This window comes from Solanum dulcamara, chromosome 7 (assembly GCF_947179165.1).
Source record: "Solanum dulcamara chromosome 7, daSolDulc1.2, whole genome shotgun sequence".
NCBI lineage: Eukaryota > Viridiplantae > Streptophyta > Magnoliopsida > Solanales > Solanaceae > Solanum > Solanum dulcamara.
In genome coordinates, this window is record NC_077243.1 from 7,655,587 (window position 1) to 7,675,582 (window position 19,996).

Consider the following 19,996-nt stretch of genomic DNA (forward strand, 5'->3'; position numbering starts at 1 on the left):
GGATATAAAAGTAATTTGCATGGCCAAAGAAAATGGCTTTAAGCACTTAGAGAAAAAAAAATTAGAAATTCTAATTTTTCATTTTTAGCTGACTTTAAAAACTTTATGGCTTAAAGTTAGCATTAAGCAAAAATCATAATAAACTAAAAGCGGACCAACCTATAAGCCCATCATCCAAACGGGCTCTTAATACTAGGTGTTATTCTAGAAAACTCCGTTAGCACTTATATTAGCCCCTTTTCAAGTTTATTATATAAGAGTAGAATTCTTAAGAATGATATGAAGTGAGCTTAATATTTATCTCTTTTACATTTTCTTTGTGTCCTACAATATTATTAAGGGCGCAGTACAACTATAGATTGATTTAAAATATGAACTTCATGGATTTCTATAAAAATATTAAATTAAATATATAATAATAACACTGTTCATCATAAAACATTTATAAAAAAAATAATCCGAATATTTTTACTAAATTTACGTGAACGAATCCCTTATGTGTTCCCGTGACAGGATGACAAATTAAAGGTAAGTACAATTATTATAAAATGAAAATAGCTTTTAAAAGTGTCAATTTAAAGTTGTCAGAAATGATAGTTGAAACAATAAATAAATAAATAAATAGTACTATATGTTATGCTAGGAATATAATTGGTATAGAGGGTACATTCTTTTTTAACAGCGAGAAAGGATTTTACTGATTAGAGTTAGAAATTACTGAATGTTCACGAGGTGGAATTTACTTTAATTTTATTTTCCCCTTTAATTTCTGGAATGGGATGAGTTTAGGGATGAAGCAGTCACTTCATGTCAATCACAAAAAAAAAGAAGAGGAATAATGTTTTCTAAAATGAAAAAAAGACAGTAAGGAACACCTTCTTTTGATATGCGTGGGGTCATATAGCCCGTGTATAGTAAATGGAGAAGAATCCAATATATTCTTGTATTATTAAAAATAATTTAAATATATTTTTTATATATTTTTGGGTTAAATATACATATTCTTTTTTGTAATATTTTTTATTTAAATATACTTCTCTCATTATATTTTGATACAAATTCGTCCTTAATTTTAACGGAATAACGCTTGAAAAACTCAAAATTAAATAATTCATTTCCAATTTTAAATATCTAATTTTTTTAGAAATAAATAAAATTTTCAAGTACTAATTTGAGTTTTTTTCTTAGAAATGGCAATACAAAATACATTGCATAATTTTAAGTACTAATACGTGAAATTTCTAAATACTAATTTGAGTTTTTTTCTTAATGAGATAATCTGAATTTCTTTAATTTGAGCTTTCTCTCATTTTTTTTTCTTTTTAACTCTTCGAAGGAGTAATCTTCTTAGGCTTTATGCGCATCATTATTAGCTATTTAGCTGCAATATTGATGATTATTCTGTGAAAGATAGTTTTTGCATACTCCGATATGCTTCAATTCAGTTAAACACTAACCTAATGCCTACATTTAAACTCAAATTAGTATTTAGAAAAAAAAACTCAAATTAGTATTTAGAAATTTCATGTATTAATACTTAAAATTATGCAATTCATTTTGTATTGTCATTTCTAACAAAAAAAAAACTCAAATTAGTACTTGAAATTTTTTATTTATTTCTAAAAAATTCAGATATTTAAAATTGAAAATAAATTATTTAATTTTGAGTTTTTCAAGTGTTATTCCATTAAAATTAAGGGCAAATTTATACCAAAATATAATGAGAGGGGTATATTTGAACTGAAAGTATAACATGAGGGATATACTTAGCCGGAAAATATAACGAAGGGTATATTTAAACTATTTACAATAGTACAAGGGTATATTTGACCTTTCTAACAACAACAACAACAACATATCTAGTGGAATTCCACCAAGTGGAGTTTGCAAAGGGTAGAGCGTACGCATACCTTATCACTACCTCGAGGAGATAGAGAGGTTGTTTCTAAAAGACCCTCAACTCGAATGCTTCAAACCCAAATAAAAAAACAAGAAACAATAAAGACAGTATAGCAATGAATAAGAAAGTCTATAATGAAGAAACAACTAATAGCAAAAAATGATGATAATAGACACGATACACGATACAATACGTTGATCCTACACTGATTCCCTCCCCATAATAACCTTCTACCCTAATATACTTCTTCCACTCCTTTCTATCTAGAGTCAAGTTCTCGGTGATATAGAGTTGCGCCAAATCCTGTCTAATTACTTCTCTCCAATACTTCTTCGGCCTACCTCTACTCTTCTCCCTTACAACCATCCTCTCGTACCTCCTCATTGAGTCGTCAACGCACTTCCTCCGCACATATTCAAACCATGTCAACCTCGCTTTCTTCATATTATCTGACACACGGGCCATTTCTACCTTCTCCCGAGTAGTAAAACCTTCCTAATTATTGATATAATGCAGAAAATTGTATACTAATGGTCCTAATTCAGTTTAATTATAATAATCGACATGATTATTATAGTCTATAGATAAGGATGTAAGTAATAAAGTGATATCTATGACAACACACACCCTCTGTGACTATGACAGGGGAAAATATATAATATAGTCGACTTTTATTTGGTAAGTCTGCCACACATCTGCTAATTGCTTTGAACTATTGATTCACTCTTGCTATAAAGTTTATAAATAAAATTTCTCAATTCCTAAATATTTTCTAATTTATTACAGTAGTTTAGCATGTGTGAGCTGGAACTCATGACCAGAGGAAAAGTCCTTAGCAATTTAAGAAAATGTGCTTATATATACTCGATCGATATTTGTATTATAATAATAAATACATAGCATGTGTTTTATTTTATATAAAATTTATCATTTAATTACAGCAAATTAATAGTTGTGGATTGGTTTGAAGTTATAGAAGACGTAACATTTGAATTTTGACCCTCTTCATCAAAGAAAAAGATACATAGATAATTAATTTTTTAAACACCTTGATTAATTCAAGTACTTCATCAAACTTGTATACATAGTGAAGAAATATAACTAGCGTTTGTTAAATCTCCATTAATGGAGGTTAAGCACAGACGGCCATTGAAGAGAAGTGAAGAGAGAATAAGAGAGGAAAGAAAGAGAGAGAAGAGAGGAAATGTAAGAGTCTCTCATAGAGAGAATGAAAAATATCAGTATGTGTTATTTTCAGTATATTTCTTCTTTTTGTACATGTATATCACATTGTGTATTTTATGAGTATTGTACACATTTGCCCAACTAACTACTTCTAACTACCATCTAACAACTTACTAACAAACCTGATCAGTTTAACTAACCATTAGCTTGCCTAACTAACTCCTTAGTCAACACTCCCCCTCAAGCTCATGGTTTAAACAAATCCATGACCCCTAAGCCACTTAGAAGTAGTTGATGTTGTGCTTTTTCAAGACTTTTTGTGAGTAGATTAGCTAGCTGATCCTTATTGTGAATGAATTCAGTTTTCAGCATGCTTTGACAAATCTTTTCCCTTACAAAGTGACAATCTATGTCTATGTGTTTGGTTCTTTCATGGAAGATTGGATTTGCTGCAATTTGTATTACCGACTTGCTGTCACACACCATCTTAACAAGAAGATCAACTTGGATGCCAAGCTCTCTGAATAAGCTAATCAGCCAAGTTACCTCAGCAGCACAGATTGCCATGCTCCTGAATTCAGCATCTGCTGAACTTCTGGAGACTGTCTCTTGTTTCTTGGACTTCCAAGAGATGAGAGCTCCACCAAATTTGATCAAATAGCCAGCGACATATCTCCTAATTTCTAGACATGCTCCCCAGTTTGAGTCACAGTAGGCAAGTAGTTGAGTTGAAGTCACTGCTGGTATGAAGAGTCCAAGGCCTAGAGCTTCCTTAATATATCTTACCACTCCGAGTGTTGCAGCCACGTGTGACTCCTTGGGGCAGTGCATATATTGACTCAACTTCTGAACTGAGAATGTCAGGTCAGGTCTGGTCATTGTAAGATAGAGAAGTCTTCCAACTAGTCTCTGATATTTGCTAGGGTCCTTCAGCACAGGATCTGCATGTTCTCCTTTTGAAGCAACATGTTCATCAAACTTTATAGAGGTTAGCTTCAGATTTTATTCAAGTGGTGTACTTGCAGATTTAGCTCCCCCTAGACCAGCTTCAGCTATTAACTCCAATGCATACTTCTTTTGAGACAAATGTATACCTTAACTGGATCTGGCAACTTCAATTCCTAGAAAGAATTTAAGTTCTCCTAGATCTTTCATCTTAAATTGTTTCTGCAGATCCTTCTATGTGCAGTCTATAAGTGGTTGCCTGCTGCTAGTGATTAGGAGATCATCTACATAGACCAATATAATGACTATGTCACCTTCAACTTGTCTAGTGAATAAAGAGTAGTCATAGTGACTCTGAATAAAGCCCAGTTATACCAGGGCTTCTGTTAACTTCAAGTTCCATTGTCTAGGAACTTGTTTGAGGCTATAAAGGGATTTGTGGAGTTTGCAGACTTTACCATGCTCCCCCTGTCTTGCAAAACCAGCAGGAATGGTCATGTAGACCTTCTCCAAAAGATCACCATTGAAAAAAGCATTGTGAACATCCATTTGGTGAATGCACCAGCCTTTAGAAGCATCTAGAGCAACAATGAATCTCATAGTAACCATCTTTGCAACAGGGCTAAAAGTCTCACTGTAATTTAAACCTTCTTATTTACTGTAACCTTTTACAACTAGCCTGGCCTTAAACCTTTCAACCTCACATGAAGCCTTGTACTTCACCTTATATACCCACTTGCAGCCAATAGGTTTTTTGTTAGGGGGAAAGTCCACCGCAGTCCAAGTATGATTATCTTGCAAAGCAGCAATCTCAAGCTCCATAGCCTGGATCCATTGAGGATCAAGAGATATTGTGGTGTGCAGTGACAAAGTTCTAAAGCCACAAGGGAGGTTTAGTTTGTCTAGAGGACTTTCTAGTAGGAGGGACATTGGTTTGGAAAGTGGTTGGAAGAGTAACATGAGGAGCTGTAGAGGGTGAGGGACATTGGTTTGGACATGAAGAAGGAAAAGGGGAGGAGAAGGATCAACTACTTGGGTAGGTAATGTAAAAACAGGAAAGACAGGATTAAAGAAGACTTGAAGGTCTTTAAAGGGAAAAACATCTTCCATGAACACCACATTTGACAAACATAGATTGAGAGTGAAAATCATATAAGAGATAGCCCTTTTGTGATAGAGTATATCCCATCATGACTGCAGAAATAGCTCTAGGTGCAAATTTATCTGACACCTTTGGACAGACAACATAACATAAGCAACCAAAAGTTCGTATATGTGAGAGGGAAGGGTTTATGAATGTAACAATTCAAAAGAAGATTTGTAGTGAAGAAGTTTGGAGGGAAATCTGTTAATCAGGTAGACAGCAGTAGTGACACACTCACCCCAAAATTTTAAGGAAATATTGGCTTGAAATCTGATAGCTCTAGCCATATTTAGGATAGTTCTATATTTTCTTTCAACAACATCATTTTATTGAGGTGTATATACACAAGTGCTCTGATGAAGAATACCAAGAGTAGATAGGAGAGATTGGAAATAATGACTAAGGAACTCACTACCATTATCAGTTCTAAAAGTTTTAACAGTAGTAAAGAAGAAATTGTGAACCTGTACAAAAAACTTCCTCAGTACCACTATAGTATCAACTTTAGAGGTAATGAGAAATAACCAAGTGAATCTGAAAAAATCATCTATTATAGTAACAAAGTACTTCATTCCAGAATGAGTTGGTACTCTTTAAGGGCCCCATATATCACAATGAACAAGTTCAAATACAGACTTAGAAACAGAAGAACTGGCTAGAAAAGAAAGCTTAGTTTGTTTAGCTAAGGGGCAGACAATACAAGGTAGATGCAAATTGATATGTACAATATCAAGACCAGTGGACTTCTTTATTATGTCTATATGAGCATGGCCTAATATTCTATGCCACAGAAAAATAGATTCAGACTAACTTGATGGAGTAAATGAGGTATTTGTTGAATGTGCTGAAGAGGGAACAGCTGGGACTGAACTGATGAGATCTTCCTTGAGGATGTAGAGACCTTGATCTTCTCTACCAATTCTCCCGACCAGTCCATTGTTGAGATCCTAAAAAATACAAAAATCAGGAAAGAAGGTTGCCATATATTGAAGTTTCTTGGTTAGTTGTGACACGGGTAGTAAGTTACACTTGAATTCTGGAACAAACAACACATTACTAATACTTTGGCTATCAAGTACTTTTGTTTTTCCAGTATGTGAGACTGATGCTACATTACCAGTAGGGAGCTGAACTTCTCTCCTCTCATAGTTAGGCACAGGTTGAATTGTATCAAGTACATCAAGACTAGCTTTCATATGATTTGTGGCTCAAGTATCAACTATCCAATCTATAGGCACATATTTGGAGACTAAGGCAGATAAGGTACTAACTGCAGTAGCTGCTTTCTCACTTCCTTTTGCCAATATTTGCATGATCTGTTGATACTGATTTTGTATAAAGAAGGTTGCTAAAGTTGGAGAGTTTAAATTGGAATTAGCAGGTTGAGAGGTTTCAGCTTGATTAGTATAAGAGTTGGTAGTGCCATCTTTCTTCTTTGATCTCCAACCAACAGGATAACCTTTAACCTTAAAGCATTATTCTTTGGTGTGTCCCCTGTATCCACACACTTCACATAAGACTACAACCTTCTGAGGCTTCTGTGATTGTGGCTTGTATTGAGAGTCATAATATCCTCTATTTGGTTGACTATCACCACCTCCTTGTTGGTGTCCGAAATTACCACTATCAGTAGTGTAAGTTTTCTGACTGAATAGAGTTGTACTTTCTATAGCCCTATGAAGGGAAGCATCTGAACTTGCATGCATCAAATTTCTCTGACTCTCATGATCTAATATGAGTGAGAAGGCTTTGTTTAGATTAGGAGTAGGAGTCTGAAGTAGAATTTGACCTCTAGCAGCTGAGTAGGACTAATTCAGTCCCATTAAAAACTGAAGTAGCCTTTGAAACTCACAGTGTTCTTTGAATTTCCTAGACTCATCACAAGAGCATCCTGGACAAGGCATGATGGAGTCGAACTCATTCCATAGGCTCTGAAGTGTAGTGTAGTAGTCAGTCACTAACAGAGTTTCTTGGTTTAGGCTGTGAATCTCTTTATGAAGATAAAACACATGCACACCAGTAATCTTGTCAAACCTCTCATTTAAATCACACCACACTTTATGAGCATCATCACTGTACACTACACTGTTGAGCATACCTGGCCTCACAGCATTCATAATCCATGACAAAACAACAGCGTTGTATTTTTCCCAAATATCAACATACTCAAGGCCAAATTTCGATTTAGGATACCTACCATCAACAAACCCTAATTTACTCTTACCTAGTAGTCCAATACGCATGGACCTACTCCAGATTGCATAGTTCTTCAATCAGGTGAGCTGCAAGGAGATTAGAGAGCTTCTTGGAGTGTCATTTGATTGAAGGTAAAACGGATGATTGTGATCTATCACAGGAGCTCTGAAATGCACTGCTTCAGCTGTGGTGTTTGTGTTTAAGTTGTTGGTTTCCACAGATCCGACTTCAAACTCAACTGTAACATCCATAGTTTCACAACTTCGAGATTCATTTGTTCTTCTTAGTTGCTGACTACCGATTCTACTGCTTGTTGGCTAAGAATCTTAGCACTCGAGTTTACCACACCGTAGGACACAGTGAAGCTCTAATACCATGTTAAATCTCCATTAATAGAGGTTAAGCACAGATAGCCATTGAAGAGAAGTGAAGAGAGAATAAAAGAGGAAAGGAAGAGAGAGAAGAGAGGAAATGTAAGAGTCTCTCATAGAGAGTGAAAAATATCAGTATGTGTTATTTTCAGTATATTTCTTCTTTTTGTACATGTATATCACATTGTGTATTTTATGAGTATTGTACACATTTGCCCAACTAACTACTTCTAACTACCATCTAACAACTTACTAACAAACCTGATCAGTTTCACTAACCATTAGCTTGCCTAAGTAACTCCTTAGTCAACAGCGTTTGGCCTCAAGTTTTTAAATATTTTTTGCAAATAAGTTTTGGGTGAAGTTTATTTGACCACCAATCTTTTCAAGAATATTTGACTGTTTTAAAAAATATTATTTTGTATCCGTAAATTCTAAAAATTATTAAAAATACTCATAAGTTTGTATTATCATTTTATAATAAACATGTTCTGTTAAAAAAATCTTATAACATAATTGATAACAATCAACAACAACAAAATAACAATATTGGCAAGAACAATACATTAATCGAATTAAAAACAAATTGTTTTTTTTTTCAATCTTCTCACTCAAACTATTCTTTTTTGGAGGAGGTAATAACAAACTATTCTTTTATAAAATCTTCCTACATTCTACGAACAATCTCTTTTCGATAATAAATGATGAGTGTTTTTATAAAATATAAAAGTTTTGAATAATTTTTAAATTTTTAAAACTTATCAAGTTTTCAAGTTCTGATAAACTTGTGAATTTGGGATATTTGTCAAATAATAGCAAATTTTATAACCAAACGGTACTACTTTGGTTGGCTGTTGAGCAGTGAAAAACATAGAAAACGAACAAAGGACTAAAAGAAGGGTGAAATGTTAATTCTACGCTGTCACTTAACTATAATGAAATATTACTGGTGTAATTTAGCTTTCCTCTTCTGTGAAATTAACTATAGTGGTAGTTTTAAATTAAATTTTACTTACATAAGTGCTGCCAAATTAATGGGGCCTAACGTTTCTCCGTTTAGGCTAATCAGAAGGTACAAATCGGGTACTCGGTTTGATAATGGGCAGAAAGAGAAAAGTGAAAATGAAATTAACCAAATATAGAGCAAAATTAAATAGGTAGTTCATCCCATCCAGAATTAATTGTGTAAACCATTGTACTAGAATTGAAGAAGCCAACGAATCAATCAAAGTAAACATATTTGACAAAGACAAGAGAGCTATTTGCGTGTTTGGTGCATTTTGACACATACCATATAGTTGGTAAATTTATATTTTTGCGTTTCATCATATTAAAAATAAATATTTATGTTCAATTAAAAAATTAAGCAATAATTGACCACTTGATATCTAATTTATCTTCATTATTAACTATTAACAATAGTCATTTCAAAAAAATATTAGATTTATTATATTAAAAAGAATGATATAGTATACTTATCATTTTATTTATTACTTCTGAAAAGAATGCCAAATCAAATATAAACAATTAAAATTAGATGAAGGTGAATCATGGAAAATTATGTACTTCAGTTTCAAGAATAAAGAATATTGTGTTTAAGATACAATATGCAATTCTAATATTCTGTCAATCATAATCTGATAGGAATTAGAGTAGTTGATTAGTGATTATCATATAATCGTGGACCTCTTAGGTGTAGAATATCTTTTGCTCTAATATTCTTTTAATTTTTAAAATATTTTTATTCTCAACTATTCATGACTTCACTCATTCCTTTTATATTTTCAACAAGACATTCCTAAATATTTTAAAATGTAAGACAAGAAGAAGGAACTAAAAAAATCACACATTCGGTGGCAATACGATCAAAAGTCGCCACCAGTTACTGTTTGAGGTTAATATTGAATTAAATATCTCTTATTATTAAACTTTATTTAAGTGTCACTATTGTACTAATTAATTGGTCGCCACTACATACTTTTCTTTCCTGTAATTATTTTGAGATCAACAGAAAGAAGTAAGAACATATACAATTGTCTATAGCCTTTAACTAGTGTTTGTGATACATATTTTATTACTTAGATAAATTCTTATCAAGATAAATATTGCAAGATCCAATATTAATAATCTTTGATCTCTTTGAATGGTATTCTTTAGTTTACTCGTGCTTATCGTAATAGGATATTTATCCATAGATGGATTTTTTCTTTGATTTTCTTTGGGATGATAAATAACTTAACTTATAGTAATTAGAATATTGTTTTGTTACGATAAGAGTCAATGGTTTAAATTCAATAATAGGTAAATTATATCAGATACTATTGACTTTGGTATAAATAAGGTTTACAAATTACAACCATGTTTAGTAATATTTATTTTTGATTTTATATCTTTTATATGTTTTTTTATTTTTGAATTTGTACATCGGAATTCGATTCTGTTTGATTGTATTCACACCATAAAATCTAAATAGAATTAAAAAGATAATTTCTTTTTATCATTTGAATGTATCAACTAATTATGAAATCGGATTAACAGCCTCCAGACGAGGTCTAGCTTATCGATTGGAGAGCTAAATTTACCTCAATCTTTTTTATCTCTTTCTTTCAAAATTTATACATTAGCTTCTGCTATTTCAAAAGCAATTTCAATAATCGGGTTCATTGACATTCATGGATAGTAAATACTATGGCACATACAATCATACTTAGTTTAGATGAAATTATTTGATCTTAAAAAGAGATCTTTTATGATTTCACACATGAGGGGTTATTTTTTATTTCATCCAATCACTAATAACTTGAATATTTTTATAGAAACAATATTGGTAAGAAAATTAATGATATAATGAAAAATAAAAGGATGTTATCTTAATTATTCTGATTATTTTTTCGTTTTAGTCAATTAAAAAGAGAATGATAATTTTTTATATATAATGATAATTTAATTTAAAATTTTAACATTAAATAAGATACTTTACAATAACATAAATAATAATGAATTATTTTAGATCAAATACGATCACATAAATTATACTCAATTTGTCTAAATTTACATGACTTACTTTTCTTTTTAATTAGTCTAAAAAGGAATAACACGTTTTTATATTTAATAATAACTTAACTTTAAATATTATTTTTTTTGAGTGAAATAATTTATAGTCATGCAAACATCTATGAATTATTTTATATCAAAATTTTATTTTTTATTAAATTTTATAACAAATTAAACTAACTCATATAAATTAAAACGGAAAAAGTTATAAGTTAGAAAATACATTTTTTTTTTTTTACTTCAAAGTTAAATACACCAAGTGAGGCATGGTAGGGGAATGATTGGTGAAAATGATGAGAGTGAAAGTGGGCCAGAGAATCTGACACGACCCATATTCACATTGCCCCACAAAGCAAAAAAACAGACCCGATACGAAATCGGGTTTTGGGCCCACACAGCAATAGGCTCAACACAAAGGCCCTTTGGTTCATTTAACCCGTGACCCCCAATCGACCGTTCTGACACACCCTCCCACCTACTCTACTCTACTTAACTTTGCCGTTATAACGGCGGTACCGACACTCTCACAGTACGGCCTAGATTAATAGTAGCATCAAAAGAAGATCCAGTTGTCGTTTCTTGTCTTTTTCCAATTTATCGCAAGCGTACTTCTCGCCTACGATACTAATTTTACTGATAATAACTCGCCACCCACTATTTTTATTCTTCTAATTTGAAGGCGATTTATTCTGTTTTTGCTTTGAAAAGGTTTTAAGTACAGTTTTCTTCTTGTATTTAATATTTCCCGCCATTTTAGTTTTGATGCTCTATTAGTTATAACACAGATAAAAACAAAATTTTAAAGTCTTTAATTTGAGAAACCAAAATTAGACTACTCCCTTGCTTTACTTTGGACAACTTAATTTATTATCTATGCTATTTATTATACTTCTTAAAAATCTCAACCCTCATATCTTATCTTCTTGGTCTGTTAAATGATTACATCAAAATTCCTGCCCTGGCTCTTAGCTGCTTCCATAAAATTAGTTAAATGGGTCAGTCAGTGCTAGCTGCAATTCAGTTGGCCTCTGTTGAATATAAGCTTTTGATTTCCTATTTTCTTTATTAATTATTACTACAACGACATACTAATAGTAATTCTGAGGTAAGGGCTGTTGAGAATAAGACGCGCTCTGACTTTATCGGGGAGAGAGACTGTTTCGGATAGTCTTGTTTACAACAAATTTTCTAAGTATGAAAATATACTGCAATCACAAAATAATGAAAAGAATAATTTTATTATTTAGATTATAACTACAAAATTTGTTTATCTCTTGATTCTTCTCTTCTTAATTTTTTCGTGATTTGAGGAGCCGTTAGTGGCGTATTTTTTAAATTTGGATGATTTGGATTTAATCTCTATTATAATTCGAGGGCCGTCATATTTTGATCTGAATATTTCATGAATCTGTGGAATTTTCAATATGCCTCTTTAGGAGAATATAATACTCTTTATATAGGCCTAAACAGAAATCAAACACATGGGCGGATTGCAGCGCATGCTGCATTGAGAATCTCCAGAGAAATTCGTAGAACAAAATTTCAATGTCTACAAGTCTCTCAACTCAAAAGGAATGAACTTGTGATAAATAAGACAACAACAACACTGAATTACCTATTAATTTTTATCTTAATTTTTGAATGTCAACTTTTGTTATGTCTTGTTTAATGAATTCTCTTGATTTTTTTCCAGCTATTAACTCCAGCTACCGTCAATCTTTCACGCCTCCGATTTGGTGCTTCCTTACACTTTCTTTACACACATCTAAATGATGCATCGCGATCTCATTTTCCTTATTTCCTCTGCCCGAGGTCACTCCAGATGTATCGCGAGATATTGTCGGTGTCTCTACGTGCTTATATAATTCGGCGATACAGAGGTTGTTGTACGGTCCATATCATGGCGCCACGTTTAACGTTAATATGGCTCGATCTTTGACACGTCTGACTGAACTTTATGGTAGCGGGGCCCTAACCGATAACAAATTAGCTGGCTCTCATTTATTGGTTAATTATTTTCCATATTTGCCTTAGTTTTCAATTAATAAACACTGTTCATGATGTGGAGGAATCTAGTGTACCCGGTTTCATACTCCAAAGGTTGCTCCCTCTTATATATTTCCTCTTATTGTTTTATTTATTTACTGAATAAATATTGTATTTATTCCACAGGTCCCCACTTTTTTCTTTTTTTTTTTTGAAATAAAAGATTCACAGCCAATGATTTATTTTGCTAGTAAAAAGTCCAACCTTAGCTTAAGGACCTACCTTCAAATTTTAATTTCTCGATTGATTTGTATTTGTACTAATAAACACGTTTGATTCATGTGAAGAGAAAAAGACAAAAGTTATGTGGTAAAACATGAAAAAAATATGATATGTATATATAGAAAAAAGTTCTATATATTTAAATAAATAAAATAATGTAGAACTATAGACTTATTTACTACATTAAGTTTATCAAAAAGGAAGATATACATTTTCATTTTTGAAATTTCTAAATATTTACTTAAAGCAGACAAAACTACAATTATACAAATTAAAAGTAAGACAAATGATATCACATTTTCTTTTTTTTTTTGACAAATGATGGCTATACACATTTTTATTTTTCTTTGATTATATGAAGATTTTATCTGACTTATTTTCACTAGTAAGTGCAACCTGTTTTAAGCATAGTATTACATTAGGTAATTCACATAAAAATAACATGCTTTTATAGGTTGTACCAACTTTTCCATATTAGGAGTTGATATGATATAATGAAACAAAGATAAAAAAATTTTTAATCCAAAAAAAAAAAAGAGTCAAATACACAATTTAGTTTAAAAAAATGAACCAAAAAGAGAATAAAAATACAAATAAGTTATAAGTAAATAACAATTGCCAATAGTTGAAGTTGTGCCACCAAAGTTGAAAAATAAAAATAAAAAGTGTAATGGGAAAATAAAAAGAATGAGGGAAACTGTGGAAGTTGCCGCATGTGATAACCGCTATAACCACACCACACACAAGCACTCCCTAAACCCACCACGCGGTGCGTGTTCTTCTCTCTCTCTCTCTCTTTCTTCTCTTTCTCTATCCACATTCACATTCTCTTCTCTCTTTTTTTTCAGCGACGGCAGCAGATTCCGGCGAAACGTCACCGTCTCGCCGGAAAATTCTCTTAAATCTCAGACACATTTCACATTTTTATATATATTTTTAATTGATCTCTCATACATAAGGAAAAAAAGAAACTGAATAATCAGTTAGGGTTCGTTTCCGTTTATCCCTCAAAGATCGAACTTTTGGTTGATTCTTTTGCCTAATGTGGTAGAGATTTAGGGTTTATGGTGCTGTTTTGGGAATCAACACTCTCTGGAAGATCTAACTGTTCAAGTTTTGTTTACGTTTTCTGAAGGATCAAATTTCGCCCTCTTTTCTCTTGGTGCTCAGATTTGAGCAGTTTGATCAGCACACTTTTTGTCGAATTTTTTTTCAAACATATTTTGCTTTAATTTCTGACTGGTTTTGGATACTACATTATCGACAAGGCAAATTCATTGCTTCCAGACTGAGGGAAAACTACAGGAAAGAAAGAAAAGATTTTGGGCAGGATATGTGCAGAATAGAAGGAGAAAAGAGTGAATTTGAGGGCAGAGAGAGGAAGAGAAAGAGGTGGGGATTGAGCGTAATGGGATTCAAAGCAGCTACTTTAGGTGACGGTCGTGTGGAGAAATTGAAAAGTTCTATGATGTCGCGGTCTAGAATGAAGTTATGGATGATAAGGGCAACAACTTCGATTCTGTTGTGGACTTGTGTGGTTCAATTGATGACATTGGGGGAGACTTGGGGTCCTAGAGTTTTGAAGGGATGGCCTTCTTGTTTCTCACAGGAATCTACTGCCGCATTTGCTGTTGATTCGTCACCGGAGGTCCCTGCCAGAGTTCTTCCACCCAAGAGTGAGTATTTTCTTGTAATTTACAGGTGTGGCTTTCTCTACTAATTGTGTGGCGAAGTTGATCGGGTTTGGTGGGAAGCAAAGAGATCGCCCTACATATTATGTTATAGAGTAGAGCATAGATGGGTGGGTTTTATTGGCATGATGCTAATTATGATTGAGATACCTGTGAGAGTTGTGGTTGTATTGTTTGAATATATTGCTTGGGAATATTAGTTGAAATCACGAAAAGGGCTCATGGTCCTATTCAGGTTATTCTAGCTTTTTGTGAAAACATTAATTGGAACAGCAAAAGGAATTTGTTGAGAATTTGCTTCCTTGGTTATTTGTTTCCTCCTTTGTTGTGTTATGGATTTTTGTTTTACAACGTATATTCTCGTGAATTACTGATTGTCTTAATTATTTTGAATCCAGGGGTTTACAAGAACAATGGTTACCTTATGGTTTCGTGCAATGGAGGGCTGAATCAAATGAGGTCTGCGGTGAGTTGCAGAGTTTAGTGGCGCGTATTGAAGTATTTCGATTAGAGTAACTATGTGAGTTTAATAACTGATTAGTTTCTCCCCTCCTTCCTCTGTTTTTATTGTTGCAGATATGTGATATGGTTGCCATTGCAAGATATTTGAATGTGACTCTCATAGTTCCTGAGCTGGATAAAACCTCGTTTTGGGCTGATCCAAGGTGTGCCTCCTTGAGTACCATCTTAATGTTTGTCTTCTAAACAGATTGCTTTCTTAATATATAAGGGTGATGATCTGTAGTGCGCTTAACATTACCTTTTGACTTGCAGTGAATTTCAAGATATTTTTGATGTTGATCATTTTATAACATCCTTAAGAGATGAAGTCCGAATATTGAGAGAGCTACCGCCAAGACTGAAGAGGAGAGTGGAGCTAGGAATGCTTTACACCATGCCTCCCATCAGTTGGTCTGATATTTCTTACTACCATAACCAGGTTTGTTGGTTTAGGCCACACTTCTTTGATGATGTATGTTGCTAATTCATCATTATTCCATGAGTACTGATGGTCACATTTGCTGATTACAGATTCTTCCCTTAATTCGGAAGTACAAAGTTGTTCACTTAAACAGAACTGATGCTCGGCTTGCTAATAATGGTCAACCAATGGAAATGCAAAAACTGCGTTGTCGAGTAAATTTTGGTGCCTTGAAATTCACCCCTCAGATAGAAGAGCTGGGCAGAAAGGTCATTCGACTTCTCAGGCAAAAGGGTCCTTTCATGGTGCTCCACCTGAGATACGAAATGGATATGTTAGCTTTCTCTGGCTGTAGTCAGGGATGTAACAAGGATGAGATTGACGAGTTGACAAGAATGAGGTAAACTTATATCCCTGTATTAAGTGGGTGTCTTTAGTAGTCTTTCAGTGTTGGGCTGATTTAATCCTTTTGCAGATATGCTTATCCATGGTGGAAGGAGAAAATCATAAATTCAGATTTGAAAAGGAGAGACGGTCTCTGTCCCTTGACACCCGAAGAAACTGCACTGACTTTAAGGGCATTGGACATTGATTCCAGCATACAAGTTTACATTGCTGCTGGAGAGATATATGGTGGACGAAGGCGATTGGCTAGTCTTGCAGCAGCTTATCCCAATCTGGTAGCTAGAAAGTTCAAGCTAGATTTTTAGCTGTTTATGTTGCCTGAATTTGTTGACCCACATGTTGCACTGTTTTATGTTGAGCAGGTGAGGAAGGAAACACTACTAGAACCTTCCGACCTTATGTTCTTTCAGAATCACTCTTCTCAAATGGCTGCATTGGACTATCTTGTTTCATTGGAGAGCGATATCTTTGTTCCTACGTATGATGGAAACATGGCCAAAGTTGTTGAAGGACATCGCAGGTATTTCCATTTGATGAAGTTGTTTCTGCGCTAATGCGTAAGTGATACCCTTTAGTGTTGCATTACCACTTACCTCGCTTGCTTTCAATTGGTAGTCACCACCCATTAGTAATGCCCAATTACGTACACAATTTTCTTGTTGATTTGCTGGTTTCAGTACAAATTTAGCTTACATCTAGTGTTTTCTTTTTGTTTTGCTGGTTTTCAGTACAAGTTTAGTTTCAAGTTTGGAGATTTGATTGTAGTTATGTTATTATATTAACAGTCTCACCATTCTATGCAGATATCTTGGGTACAAGAAAACCATCTTATTGGACAGAAAGCTTCTAGTGGATTTGATAGACCAACATACTGCTGGATCATTGACATGGGATGAGTTTTCCTATGCTGTTAAGAAAGCTCATGCTGAACGTATGGGCAACCCAACCAAGAGGTTGGTTATTCCAGACCGACCCAAAGAAGAGGATTATTTCTACTCAAACCCATGGGAATGTTTAGAACCATCTAATGAGGATGAAACACTAAGTAGCAGCATTTAAATCATGTTGGCTGTAACAACATTTGGTCAGAGAAAAAGGAAAAAAAAAACACTTCCACGCAGTTTCTGTGAATGATTTATAGAAGATAGTTCTCAACACCGTGAGTCAGTGAGAAAGCAGGATTTTGCTTCAATGCAGCTCAGTAGGAGGGTACACTTTGACGGGGCTGAGAAGACTCAAGAGCATGCTGGAGAGAGTACATTAAAAATGTTTTTACATAAATTAATAAACGATTTCCTGTATAGAAGCTTCCCCTGCCATTGCAGGGTTACATCAACTCTACGGCAGTGTACACAGAGGGGTGAAATATAGAATTTGTTTTACTGCAACTACGGACCCAACAATTTATAGATTCCATCCCATACACTCCCAGTTGAGGCTAAATTCTTTTTTGCCTCAACACACCCCTTTTCTTGTTTGTGTTTCCTCTATCTTTTGCTATTAGTCTTCTTTCCTATCTGCTGTTCTACAAATTTTATCCTGATCTCATCATCATCATGATAGTTACTTAAGCAGTTTATAAGAGAACAACAAAATTCATTTGCTCCAATAGAGATTTTCATTATTTGAGTGCTACGGGTATATGCGGTTGGTAAGATGTGACTAGTGGAGGAAGAGAGGCCAATTATTTGCTAGTCAATGCTTGTTGTTTGTCATATAAAATTTTGGCTTACTCATCTGTTCATTCTTTGAAAATAATATTTATAACATGAAAAGTATATGAAAGTGATTTGCTTTCTGCACATTCTCTTGATGTAAGAATATTTGATAATATAAGCTATGTACCAACTACCAACCAATTCACTTTAGAAGCCTCCACCAGCTTAGCGTTGTACAGTTTTAAGTATACAATGGTTCTCCAGTGCAATTTATTAAACAGTATGGGTCGTCCGGTAGTTGGTTTAGAGGTGAGTTATGGAAGAATTAAATAGTAATACCATGTTTGTTACCTGATTTTAAGGTAAATTATTCATGCATAAAATTAATAGGGTGTTTGTTTTGCAATTTAGAAATCCGAATAAGTTATGTGGAAATTTATATATTATTTTATGCAAGATAGAAGATGAAATTACTAACACATTTATAATTAATACATGAATAATTAATTCATATTAACCAATACCTACATAAAATAGTACTCCCTCCGTCTCATATTAAATAGACATCTTACTAAAAATGTTTGTCACATATTACTTGATCACTTACTAAATCAAGATAGAATTAATTAGTTTTTTTCTATTTTACCCTATAATTAATATGACCTTTTGAATGTAAATAATTCTCAATACTAACTATTTCTATAATCTATGTATATTACATTGATATAAACAAAAAGCAAAATGATAAAATCTTCTAATGTATTAATAATTTCTTAATTACCGTGTAAAATTAAAAATATTCATCTAATATAAAATAAAAAAAATACATAAATTCAATCACAATTAATCTATACACTACTAATACATGAATTAACTCTAACCAGCTACCAAACCACAATCAGCTATAAAGGCACTTACGTGTCTTGTCTTTACTTTTTTTGCTTTTCAAGTATTGACATCAAATGGACTTTTATAAACACAATTTGTAGGGTGAAAAATATTGCATACATTGAATTAGTCGGCAATTATAAGCAGGCATGGAGAGTAGGTTTATGATACTCTTTCGGTCTCATATTAATTATCATGTTTTATTTTTTGAGAATTAATTAAATTATTTTTTAAAATTAAATTAAATTGGATTTAGTTCATATTTTAAATTGCTATTTAAATATTCAAAAGTTGTACTACTTTAAATTCTAATTTTTTTTTCTCATTTGAATATGATGGCAAATAGTTATCACATCTCAAAATATTGATCAAATTCATATATTTTGAATCTTGGAGAGAGAGAAGAGGCGTGCATCATCATCATTATGTTCAATAATTTAAGTGTAGGTCGGCTAATACATGAAAAATTAAATAAATTTAATTTAGTTAAGTACTCTATTATATTTCATATTTATACATTATAATAAGTGGAGACGACTAAAATAGATATATAAAAGGCCAAAAATAAGCCACTTTGAGCACTTAAATTAATCTCCAATAATATAATAATGTTGTGGTACTCTCATTCCTCCATTCACTAGTGCTTTAGTGCGTCCATTCTAGTTCTACTTTGGAAGGATCATATAATTATTCAACCATCTTTCAATTATCAGCCGTTATATTATTCTTAGCATTATTATTCACTTTGGCAGTGGCCTTATTCAACCAAGTTTAAAATGCCAATAGAACAACCTAAATTTACTGCCCTCTCAATATTCCCCTCTTTTCAAACCACTTACTATAATAGTTTAATTTCCAGTAGTGAAACTAAAAAAAAAGGAGGTCATAAATGGGCTAATAATTCATTGCTTTGAATTTTTTGAACTTGGTAATAGTGGCACATGAGAAATCCAAGATAGGTAATCCCAAGAAACTATAATATGTACTCTATGCTCTAGGTTTATTGGAGTATTATTTGGTAGAGTAATTATTTTATCTACTTTGAATGATCCAAGAAAGGCCAATCCTCGATGGAAGAAATATTGGATCGCAAATTTCAAATTCAAGTGCATTTATATATTTATAAAAGAAATATGCAACTATCATTTTATTTTATCTGATCCTTATTGACTTGACAAAATTATTAGAAAATAATATCAAATTTATGTGGTAAAAGAAAATAGTATTAAATAGAAATAAAAAATAAATAAAAATAATTTAGTCAAATTACTTTTTTGAATTATTATTTTTTAAGATGAAGTGCAACAAAAAATATGACAAGTAAATTGAACCGGTGGAATGATAATTATCTATTAGATGCACAAAGATT

The 19,996-nt window shown here is 32.8% G+C and overlaps 1 protein-coding gene across 2 annotated transcripts; it reads left to right on the top strand.

Annotated features, from left to right (window-relative positions):
• The first annotated feature begins 13,726 nt into the window (after nucleotides 1–13,726).
• Nucleotides 13,727–17,469, top strand: LOC129894442 (rhamnogalacturonan I rhamnosyltransferase 1-like). Of its 2 annotated transcripts, XM_055970144.1 has the most exons (9): nucleotides 13,727–13,832; nucleotides 13,912–14,739; nucleotides 15,153–15,220; nucleotides 15,331–15,419; nucleotides 15,529–15,694; nucleotides 15,787–16,076; nucleotides 16,152–16,356; nucleotides 16,444–16,601; nucleotides 16,885–17,469. In XM_055970144.1, the coding sequence occupies exons 2-9, from the start codon at nucleotides 14,397–14,399 to the stop codon at nucleotides 17,138–17,140; spliced, it is 1,575 nt and encodes a 524-aa protein (XP_055826119.1). In that variant the 5' UTR covers nucleotides 13,727–13,832; nucleotides 13,912–14,396; the 3' UTR covers nucleotides 17,141–17,469. The 2 variants fall into 2 exon arrangements, with proteins under 2 accessions (XP_055826119.1, XP_055826118.1); XM_055970143.1 differs by having other exon boundaries at nucleotides 13,731–14,739.
• The last annotated feature ends 2,527 nt before the right edge of the window (nucleotides 17,470–19,996 follow it).